Here is a 12,419-nt window from a genome sequence, read left to right on the forward strand (position 1 = left end):
TTACTTGCTATCCAGGAGTATACGCTGACACCAAACTTTCCTCAAGGCATTCTTCATCTCCATGTTTCTCAGTGTGTAGATCAGAGGGTTGAACATAGGGGCAATGATGATGTAAAAAAGAGCAAATGTTTTATCTTCTGGGAAAGTTGTGGGTGGTCTAATGTAAATGAATAACGTAGGTGCAAAAAACAGGACTAGGATTGTGATATGAGAACTGCAAGTGGAGAGAGCTTTGCTGCAGCTCTCTGCAGAATATACCTTGATGCTGTACCATATAAAAAGATAAGACATCAAGGCAACAAATGTCACCAAAGCAATTAGGCCTGAATTAGCAATGACTAAGAGACCTACGATGTGTGTATTCAAACAGGCCAATTTCAGCAAAGGATACACATCACAGAAGTAGTTGTCTATCTCATTGGGACCACAGAACGGTAAGAAGATGGTGAGAAGAAAGTAACTAGCAGAGTGTATAAATCCCCCTGTACAACAAGCTATGAAGATTGCACTACACCTTTGTATGCTCATGATGATGGTGTAATGCAGGGACTTGCAGATGGCCACATTGCAGTCATAGGCCATCCCTGTGAGGATAAAGATCTCAATGCCCCCAAAGAAATGAGTGGGAAAGAGCTGTGTCATGCAGCTACTATAAGAAATGGTCTTCCTTTCTGCCAATAAGTCGGTTATCAGTTTGGGTGTCACAGTAGATGTGTAGCAAAGGTCAGAGAGTGAGAGGTAATTAAGGAAAAAGTACATGGGTTGCTCAGTTAGCCGACTGCATGTGATAGGAACCATGATGAGAATATTTCCTACCCAAATAGCAATGTAGCAAAATAAAAATAAGACAAAGCAAAGGATTTCAGTGTTCTTTTTGGAAAGTCCCAAGAGAATAAGTACAGTGATATTATTGCTTTTTCCCATGGTCCAGAATAGACAGAATGCGTAAATCACTTGAAATGATGTAATACATGAACCTATATTTATAATGTTTATTGAGAAGAATGATGGTCATATTATTTTCAAGGCACTAATTAGGTTTAATATGACTCATTTAAGTGTTTCAGAGTAAAAATCAGGTATTCAATTAAACTACTCTCTACTAAGAATCTGGGTGAACATATACTAGCTTATTTCCATTAATTCTCCCAGCAAATTGTGATCAATGTCTGTGTTAGTCGACATGAATGCCTTTTATCAACCCACAACAGAGACTTAAATGCTGCTGAAAAGATGAGAGTGATTGACTAGCAATGTGTCCTATCAAGTACTTTTATAATTTTGTATAAAGAAATTAGGATAAATCCTTACCAGTTATCTTCACAACATCTGCATTTTCATAGTACATATTTTCAGCCCCAACTTCACACCTGGGTTTTCAGTCAATTCTGCTTAAATGTCCTCTTCAACTCTCCCTGTGACTGATTAAGTTAACATTGTTACCTGTATGATGAATAACCTCATTGTAATAGAGTTAGAATTTTATAAGTAATATATTTGTTTCCATAGCAGCAGTTTAAGAGCTTCTATTAAATTAAAATTTAACTAATTTTAGGAATTTGTTTAAAGACACAATTATTGAGAAATAGCTTCGGCTCCATCCCCAAATCAGACTGTTGTAATAGTAGCTAATAAGTGAAAAAGGCTGTTTATTTCAATTTGAATAAAATAATAATGTTGAATATACTACTGGTTTGAATTATTCAGTATACATACCTAAAATATGTCCTTTATCCCCACTAAAACAAATCAAAGCTTTTACATAATTTTAAGTTTCTAAGTAAAGGAAGACTAGGAATGGTCTCAGAAAAGCCAGTTCATCAATCTCTATTCATTTATTAGGAATTTACTAAATATATTACTTGAATCTTAGTTCTCTTTTTTCAGAAGGCTAACAGCTATGCTTAATCTCCTACCTGGCATTCCTCCTTGGTTCAACTTCCTCACAGACACAGGACAACCATGAGTAACTTCACATATTTTAATGTCTTTAAAAAGTTAGGAGTACAAGCTCATCATTCATTATGGTTTTGGGGCAATCCCTGGTTACATGTCTTAGTTCAGACACTAACTTCAGATATAACTTTTCCAAGTCAATTAATATATTTTAAAAATATTTTTTCTTCATTTTCAACCTAGGAAAGCATATCCTGTTCTATAGAATTCAGACTGGCTCTGGGGCAACTTTGATCACAAATGAGAATTTTTTTTTTTTAAAGAATAAAATAGTGCACACATGAAAATATGATTGTGTTAAAATGAATGTACACAAAGAAAAATAAATTGTGTTTAGAGGTTGAAGAATTTGTATATGATAACACAACTAGTGTATAGCAAACTAGGGTTTACACTAAGTTTTCTGACTCCACTGCCTTTTTTTACAACCTCTCAAAAGGGAAAAACAAGGCAGATTTAACATTGATTCTGCCTCACCCAACTCTGAAATTTGCATAGATTTCTGAATCTTACAGATAAAACCAGGATACCTCCTGAATCAATCATTGTTCTGGTTTAGTCACACAAACTTAAATTTAAAACATGTAAATGGAAACATAGAACATAGGTAGGCTAAAGTTTCTATGAAAAAAAACATGAATCAAGTCAGTTCAGAATTCTGTCATAAATAAGCCAGCTCTAAAATGTAGCAAATGTACAGCTCACATACTTTTGAAGGAAGCAATTTCATATTTCCTCAAACATGAGTATTAATATTGCATCTCAGCTCTTGGCCATGTAAAAAACAGGTAGGAGAGAAATGTTTGGGTGCATGTCTTAATATTGCCACTTCTTAACATCTGTGACCTTGTATATGCTTGACTCTGTGAAATGAGGGACCTAGCCTCATTGTTCTAAGAACCCTTTCCACCATTATGTCACTTTCAGAATCAAAATTAGTTTAATCTTGGTCAATGTTTTTCTAACCATCTCCATAGAGTTATAATAATGTGTCCCTTTTTTATATGCAGTCATGCAATGAAATAGTCAGTATTATTCTATGATTTTGATCTTATTTTTCCAGAAGCTTTTCTCCTGCCCTCAGTGGACAACCAGATCCTACTTGAATTTAGTGCTCCCTAATCCAAAATTTTCTTAGGCTATAGAATTAAGAATAAAGCAGTTTAAAAATCAACCACTAATTAGTGTTTTCTTAACCCAGCAGTTAAAAAATGTATTTTCAACAAACATCACATATTTATGGAGACTCATGGCAAGGGAGAAAGAAATAATTTTATTCACATATTTTCCTCTGTACCTATTTTGAATATATTCTTCTTTTATATTGATACTTTCTGTCCTCTCTTCATTGAAATTACAGTCATTCTTTAACTATTCAAGTGATTTCCTCTCAAGTTTCTGACTTGAGTGGTACTGATGAGTTTCACTATCTAATTTCCCCCAATCTATACATAAAAATTACAAAATTCACCTAATTTTAGTAGCCATATCACCTATAACACCACCAAATAAATGATGGGAGTTTACCCCACAGAAAAAAGCTGGAAGGCACTAAGTATATTACTAATTAAATTGAGTTTTTATAGACTCTGTATTTATATCACCACATCATTCCTGAGGGTTTTTGGTACAACACTCAGCAAAATTTTAAGTAAAGTTTATATCCTAAAGGTACATTTGTTTTCTCCCAAGGCGTTGCTTATTTAGTTCAAGTTAATTATTTGTATGTTCCCAAGTAATCAACTCAACAGTGACTTTTAGATCCAAGTTAATGGAACAACTCTGCAAGTGGACTATAAATGCCCTGCAAAAAGGGAATACTCTGCAGCATCTTGTTAGAATACCATTCATTATAAAGCTCTTGATGACTGAGATCCTCTACTTATACAATTTAAGTTTCTTTTCTCCTTGTTATAATCTGGGAAAACTGTAGTTCTGGTCCTTATTGTAAGAAATGACCTCCATCCATCCCCATGTAGTGTTTTTTCATGGTCTCTAGGGAAAAAGAAAATGTGTGTTCTTTAATGTATTTCCAGTTAAGGTGAATTTTTCTGGAAAATTACAGACATAGATAACTTTCATGTCTTTCTAGGCTTATTAAAATAATTTGTCAACAATGGAGGTGAACATTCTGTAATTTTGCTTTCATCTCATATCATTTTCAACAGCCTTTCCTCTTTTTACATCTATATTCAAAATTAATGCTTGCTTCTGCTCTACTCTGTGAGCCTCACCAGTAACAGCAACTATTTAGTAAACATGTACTCTGGGTCAGGTATGAGCCCATTGATGGGGTTTAACTTATTTATTTTTACGACAACCCTATAGGATAGATACTATTATCAATCCCATTGCACAGATGAAGAAACCTAGGGGTGTAGAAAAGTACAACATTAAGAAGTGTTTCTCAAGAGGTAGAGGTTACATTTGCAGGAAGAAAGAGTGTGTGTCAATGAAAGGATAGAATTCCAGTTTGGTTTTGTTTCCTAAGAGTTATCTAAGAATTTACTTTATAATGATTCATTATTATGTATATTAGTGTTTCTTTGGGTGTCTAATTTAATGATTAAAAGGTTAAAATAATAAAAGTTTAAATATAACCAAGATCATAGCCCAAAGTACTGAAAACTAACACAAGTTACAACTTTGCCTTGTCTCTAAAGAACATATTACCAAAGAATTCTGGGAGAACTCCTTAGGATCAGTCTATCTCACACAATCCGAGTAAACATTTTTTTTTCAAACTTTTTCTCTTTGCCTTTTATATCTCTTTCCCAATCTTGATTTAGTAGTGTTTTTACCTCTCCAAATCTCAGAACCTTCTCCATGGGGTCCCCAATGTTCTTTTTCTCTTTTCCTACATACTTCTGTCCTCACTCTCCCATTTGTTCTAGCTATACCTCTTTACTCAAAAACTCATTATTTCTGTGGGATCTCTTCCAAACTATTTTCCAGTGTCATTATGTCATTTTACATCCCCAGTTCCAGGAATTGTATGTCATGCTTGTTCCACACATTTCCAAATGTTCAATAAGCTCAGTCTTTTCTTTTAGCAGTGCTAGTTAGTATGTAACAGTATCTTTTTTTAAAATTTGCATTTACATAATGATTAATGATATTTAGTATCTGTACTTATTTGCAATGTGTATATCACCTCACACCTGTCAGAATGGCTATCATCAAAACATCTACAAACAAAAGTTGGAAACGATGTGGAGAAAAGGGAACATAGAGTGCTGAAGAAAAGTATCACATTAATTAGCTCACTTGGGACTCAATACACAATGAAATGTTCATTAAAACAGAGAAGCAAAATATTGCACTTATGTGAAAAAATGAGTTAGAATGTACCTGATGAGACATACTTATTTTCACTCTAGATATTTCGTAATCTCAAATAGTACCATGAATTATTTTGTTTAAAAAAATCCCATAACATCTCATAGGAGTCTGTATACTAAATCCCTTTCTTTAAGAGAGAAATTTTTTCACACTTTTTCTCACTTATAATCATGCAGCTGAACAATAATGTGACTAAACTTTTCTGCTTTGGTTGACACAGGATCTTGTTAGGAGGAAAATAGTGCTTGCCATTTTCTTTCTTTTCTATTTGAAGTCTATAAGTTGCTTGGTATCTTTCAGATTATTAAAATCACCAAGATCAGTCAGGCACTTGGGAGTCCAATGTGCTTATTCCTTTTCTACTTATCCTTATCTGACACCTGCTTCTCTACTGCCATAGCCCCTGTAGTGGCTGTGGATGACCCTTAGAAGAAAACCACTATTTCTTTCAGGGAAAGCATGATGCAACTCTTTACATTCCATTTCTCAGGCTACCTGGAGATCTTGAACCTAATCCTCACAGTGATTGATTTGAGTGTACTGATGGCTGCAGCCTGGGTGGGGTCCTATGTGCATGATTCAGCTCAGATTTTTCTGGCCTTAAATTAACTTTTCCATGGTCCCAATGTGATCAATCAGTATTTCTGTGACTTTTTGTGTAACCTTGTTGAAACACAACCTTGTTGAAACTTGCGATGATGTAGGTGCTCAACAGTGGGACCACATGTACAGTGATTTTTGTCACAGTGATGTTCTTCTATGTTACCATCTTGCAGTTTCTGAAAATCTGCAGTGCTGAAGGCAGGAGTAAAGGCCTCTACACCTGTGTCTCCAACATCACCATGGTCAACTTCTTCTTTGGTCCTTGCAGATTCATATACACATGCCCTGCAATCATGTCTCCATGAGTAGTAGCATAGCTATGTTACATAATGGGAAAAGCTTTCCTCAGTTCTGTGATTTAGATGCTGAGGAATATAAAAGTGAAAAAAACTGTTGAAAACTTTAAAGCAAGAATTTTATCTCAGATGTTAAAATATAAATAGAAGTTTCAAATTTTCCTTACAATTTGGATTTGACTAGAAGTCCATGGAAAGACACAATTTTCTTATTATGAAGCTAATATAATCCTGTCTTTGGGCATGCGAGCTTGTTCCTTCAGGAAAGCAGGCAATGTGAATACATATCCTGGTTAGTGTTGATTCCATTTTTTTTCTAAGTTTCTCAGTTTTTTTTTAAGCTCTTTATTGGAATATAATTGTTTTACACTGTTTTGCCAGTTTTTGAGGTACACCAAAGTAAATCAGCAGTATTTATACATATATCACCATATCCTCTCCCTCCTGCGACTCCTTCCCACACTCCCTTTCCCAGCCTTCTAAGTCATCACCCATCATCAAGTTGATCTCCCTATGTTATGCAGCAACATATCACTAGCTATCTATTTTACATTTGGTAGTATATATATGTCAATGCTACTCTCTCACTTTATCCCAGCTTCCCCTTCCCCACCCCACCCCATGTCCTAAAGTCCACTCTCTACATTGGCATCTTTATTCTTGCCCTATCACTGGGTTCACAAGTACAATTTTTGTAGATTCCATATATATGAGTTAGCATATGGTATTTGTTTCTCTTTTTCTGGCTTACTTTGCTCTGTATGACAGTCTCTAGTTCCATCCACCTCACTACAAATAACTCAATTTCATTCCTATTTATGGCTGAGTAATATTCCATTGTATATATGTGTCACATCTTCTTTATCCATTCATCTGTTGATGGGCCTTTAGGTTGCTTCCATGTCCTGGCTATTGTAAATAGTGCTGCAGTGAACATTATGGTACATGTTTCTTTTTGGGTCAATACTGGTAGTTCTATTTTTAGGTTTTTAAGGAACCCCCAAACTGTTTTCCATAGTGGCTGTACCAACTTACAGTCCCACCAACAGTGCAGGAGACTTTCCTTGTCTCCACACCTCTCCAACATTTTTTGTTTCTGGATATTTTAATGATGGCCATTCTGACCAGTGTAAGGTGATACCTCATTGTGGCTTTGACTTGCATCTTTCTAATGATTAATGATGTTGAGCATCTTTTCATGTGTTTGTTAGCCATCTGCATGTCTTCTTTGGAGAAATGTCTATTTAGGTCTTCCACCCATTTTTGCATTGGGTTATTTGCTTTTTGGTATTAAACTGCATGAGCTGCTTGTATATTTTGGAGATTAATCCTTTGCCAATTGCTTCATTGGGAAATATTTTCTCCCTTTCTGAGGGTTGTATTCTTATCTTGTTTACGGTTTCTTTTGCAATGCAAAAGCTTTTAAGTTTCATTAGGTCCCATGTGTTTATTCTTGATTTTATTTCCATTATTCTAGGAGGTAGGTTAAAAAGGATCTTGCTTTGCTGTATGTAATAGAGTTTTCTGCCTATGTTTTCCTCTAAGTGTTTTATAGGCTCAGCCCTTATATTTAGGTCTTTAATCCATTTTGAGTTTATTTTTGTGTATGGTGTTAGGAAGTTCTAATTTCATTCTTTTATATGTAGCTGTCTAATTTTCCCAGTGCCACTTATTAAAGAGGGTGTCTGCACTATTTAAAATAGCCAGGACATGGAAGCAACCTAAATGTCCATCAACAGATGAATGGATGCAGAAGATGTGGTACATATATACAATGAATATTAATCAGCTTTAAAAAGGAATGAAATTGGGACATTTGCAGAGACATGGATGGACCTAGAGACTGTAATACAGAGTTAAGTGAGCCAGAAAGAGAAAAACAAATATCATATATTAACACATATATGCAGAATTTAGAAAAATGCTACAAATCAACCAGATTGCAGGCAGAAACAGAGACACAGATGTAGAAAACAAACATCTGGACACCAAGTGGGGAAATCAGGGAGGTGTTTGTGAAAGTGGAGTGGGGAATGAATTGGGAGATTGGGATTGTCTTATATACATTACTAATAGGAAAAAAAGTCAAATTTTACACTTTAAGCAGTATATTGTATGTCAATTGTATCTCAGTAACAGTTCTTAAAGAAAAATAAATAAATAAAAAAATAAAGAGGCTGTCTTTTTTCCATGGTATATTCTTGCCTCCTTTGTCAAAGATAAGGTGCCCATACGTGTGTAGGTTTATCTCTGAGTTCTCTATTCTGTTCCATTGATCTATGTTTCTGTTTTTGCTCGAGTACCATACTGTCTTGATCACTGTAGTCTTGTAGCATAGTTTGAAGTCAGGAAGCCTGATTCCACCAACTCCGTCTTTCCTTCTCAACATTGCTTTGGATATTCGGGCTCTTTTGTATTTCCATACAAATCATAAGATTTCTTGTTCTAGTTCTGTGAAAAATGCCATTGGTAATTTGATAGGGATTGTGTTGAATCTGTAAACTGCTTTGGGAAGTATAATCATTTTCAAAATGTTGATTCTTCTAATCCAAGAATGTGGTATGTCCCTCCATCTGTTTGTATCATCTTTGACTTCTTTCATCAGTGTCTTTAGATTTCTGCGTACAGGTCTTTTGCCTCCTTAGGCAGGTTTATTCCTAGGTATTTTATTCTTTTTGTTGCAGTGGTGAATGGGAGTGTTTCCTTAATTTCTCTTTCTGCTCTTCTATTGTAAATGTATAAGAATGTCAGAGATTTCTGTGCATTAATTTTGTATCCTGCTACTTTACTAAATTCATAGATTACCGCTAGCAGTTTTCTGGTAGACTCCTTAGCATATCCTATGTATAATATCATGTCTTCTGCAAGGAGTGACAATTTTGCTTCTTTTCCAATTTGGATTCCTTTTATCTTGTTTTCTTCTCTGATTGCTCTGGCTAAAATGTCCAAAACTATGTTGAATAATAATGTTGAGAATGGGCACACTTGTCTTGTTCCTGTTCTTAGAGGGAATGTTTTCAGTGTTTCACATTTGAGAATGATGTTGGTTGTAGGTTTGCCATATATTGCTTTTATTATGTTGAGGTAATTTCCTTCTATGCCCATTTTCTGCAGAGTTTTTATCATAAATGGATGTTGAATTTTGTCAAATCTTTTTCTTCATCTGTTGAGATGATCATATGGTTTTTATCCTTCAATTTGTTGATATGATGTATCATGTTGATTGATTTGCATATATTGAGGAATCCTTGTGTTCCAGGGATAAACCCCACTTGATCATGGTGTATGACTCTTTTAATGTGTTGTTGAATTCTGTGTGCTGGTATTTTGTTGAGGATTTTTGCATCTATGTTCATCAGTGATATTGGTCTATAATTTTATTTTTTTGTGACATTTTTGTCTGGTTTTGGTATCAGGGTGATGGAGGCCTTGTAGAATGAGTTTGGGAGTGTTCCTCCTTCTCCTACATATTGGAAGAGTTTAAGAAGGCTAGGTATTAGCTCTTCTCTACATGTTTGTAAGAATTTGCCTGTGAATCCATCTGGCCTTGGGCTTTTTTTTGTTGGGAGACTTTTAATCACAGTCTCAACTTTTGTAATGGTGGTTGGTATGTTTATATTTTCTATTTCTTCCTGGTTCAGTCTTAGAAGATTGCACTTTTAAAGAATGTATCCTTTTCTTCCAGGTTATCCAATTTATTGGCATATATATCCTTGTAGTAATCTCTCATGGTCTTTTGTATTTCTGCAGTGTATGTTTTTACTTCTCTTTTTTCATTTCTAATTCTGTTGATTTGTGTCTTCTCCCTTTTTTTCCTGATGAGTCTGGCTAATGATTTATCAATTTTGTTTATCTTCTCAAAGAACCAGCTATTAGTTTTATTGATCTTTGCTATTGTTTCCTTCCTTTCTTTTTCATTTATTTCTGAATATTTTCTTTATGATTTCTTTCCTTCTGCTCACTTTGGGCTTTTTTTTTGGTTTGTTTTTCTTTCTCTAACTATTTTAGGTGTAAGGTTAGGTTTTTTATTTGGGACTTTTCTTGTTTCTTGAGGTAGGACAGTATAGCTATAAACTTCCCTCTTAGAACTGATTTTGTTGCTTCCCATAGTTTTTCGGTTGTTGTGTTTTCATTGTCATTTATTTCCAGGTATTTTTTGCTTTCTGCTTTGATTTCTTCAGTGATTTCTTGGTTGTTTAATAACATATTGTTTATCCTCCATGTGTTTGTATTTTTTACAGGTTTTTTCCAGTGATTGATATCTAGTCTCATGGTGTTGTGGTCAGAGAAGATGCCTGATACGGTTTCATTTTCTTGAATTTACTGAAGCTTGATTTGTGACCCAAGATGTGATCTAACCTGGAGAATATTCCATGTACACTTGAGAAGAAAGTGTTTTCTGTAGTTTTTGGATGGAATGTCCTATAAATATCAATTAAGTCGAGATGATCTAATGTCTCACTTAGAGCTTGTGTTTCCTTATTTATGTACTGTTTGGATGATCTGTCCATTGGTGAAAGTGTGGTGCTAAATTCTCCTACTATTACTGTGTTACTATCTATGTCCGCTTCTATGGCTGTTAGCATTTGCCTTACATATTGAGGTGCTCCTGTATTGGGTGAATAGATATTTACAATTGTTATATCTTCTTCTTGGTTTGATCCCTTGATCATGATGTAGTGTCCTTTCTTTTCTCCTACAATAGTCTTTACTTTAAAGTCTAATTTGGCTGATATGAGTATTGCTACTCCAGCTTTCTTTTGACTTCCATGTGCATGGAATATGTTTTTCTCTCCCCTTGCTTTCACCCTGTATGTGTCCTTAGGTCTGAAGTGGATTTCTTGTAGACAACATATAGAATGGTCTTGTTTTTGTATCTGTTCAGCTAGTCTGTGTCTTTTCATTGGAGCATTTAATCCATTGACATTTAAGGTGATTATTGACATGTGTGTTCCTATTACCATTTTCATAATTCTTTTTTTATTGTAGTTGTTTTCCTTCTCTTGTGTTTCCTACTTAGAGACGTTCCTTTAGCAATTGTTGTAAGGCTGGTTTGGTGGTGATGAATTCTCTTGTCTTTTGCTTGTATATAAAGCTTTTGATTTCTGCATCAAATCTGAATGAGATTCTTGCTGGGTAGAGTATTCTTGGCTGGAGGTTTTTCTCTTTCAAGACTTTAAATATATCCTGCCACTCCCTGCTGACCTGCAGAGTTTCTGTAGAAAGATCTGCTATTATCCTTATGGGTTTTCCCTTTTGTTATTTGTTGCTTTTCTCTAGCTGATTTTAATATTTTTTCTTTCTGTTTAATTTTCAATAATTTGATTAATATGTGCCCCAGCATGTTTCTCATTGGGTTTATTCTGTATGGAATTCTCTGCACTTCTTGGACTTGATTAATTATATCCTTTCCCATGCTGCAGAAGTTTTCCACTATAACCTCTTCAAATATTTTCTCAGACCCTGTCTTCTTTTCTTCTTCTTCTGGGATGCCTATGATTCAAATCTCGGTGCGTTTAATGTTGTCACTGAGGTCTCTGAGACTGTCTTCCATTCCTTTCATTCTTTTTTCTCTTTCCTACCCTGTGGCAGTTATTTCCACCCTTCTATCTTCCAACTCACTTACTCATTCTTCTGCCTCTGTTATTCTTCTGTTTATATCATCTAGAGTATTTTCAATCTCATTTTTTGTGTTGTTCATTACTGTTTGTTGGCTCTTTACTTCTTCTGGGTCCTTATTAAATATTTCCTGTATTTTCTCTATTTTGTTTTCGATGTTTTGGATCATTTTTACTATCATTACTCTGAAGTCCTTTTCAGGCAATTTTCCTATTTCCTTTTTATTTATTTGGTCTTGTCAGTTTTCTTCTTGCTCCTTTGCCTGCAGGTTGTTTCTTTGTGTTATCATTTTGTCAAATTTATACTATTTGCTGTCTCCTTTCCTTATGTTGCCTAGTAGTAATTACTCTTGTTTCTGCTCTCTGCCCCCTGTGCTGAGGTTGGTCCAGTGTCTTGAGTAGGCTTCCTGGTGGGAGGGTCTGGTGACAGCTTTCTGGTGTGTGGATCTGAATCTGTTCCCTCTGATGAGTAGGGCCATGTCAGGTGGTGTGTTTTAGGGTATCTGTGAGTTTAACATGGCTTTAGATAGTCTATGTGCTGATGAGTGGGTTTGCGTTCCTGTCTTGTTTGTAGTTTGATGTGAGGTATCCAGCACAGGCAGTT

General features: G+C 35.1%; 1 protein-coding gene across 1 annotated transcript; it reads right to left on the bottom strand.

Annotated features, from left to right (window-relative positions):
• Nucleotides 1-924, bottom strand: LOC130848551 (olfactory receptor 4P4-like). Its single transcript, XM_057727012.1, has one exon. It carries the CDS (start codon nt 922-924, stop codon nt 1-3), a length of 924 nt encoding a protein of 307 aa, XP_057582995.1.
• Between the last annotated feature and the right edge of the window lie 11,495 nt (nt 925-12,419).

This window comes from Hippopotamus amphibius, chromosome 3 (genome assembly GCF_030028045.1).
Source record: "Hippopotamus amphibius kiboko isolate mHipAmp2 chromosome 3, mHipAmp2.hap2, whole genome shotgun sequence".
Classification (NCBI taxonomy): domain Eukaryota; kingdom Metazoa; phylum Chordata; class Mammalia; order Artiodactyla; family Hippopotamidae; genus Hippopotamus; species Hippopotamus amphibius.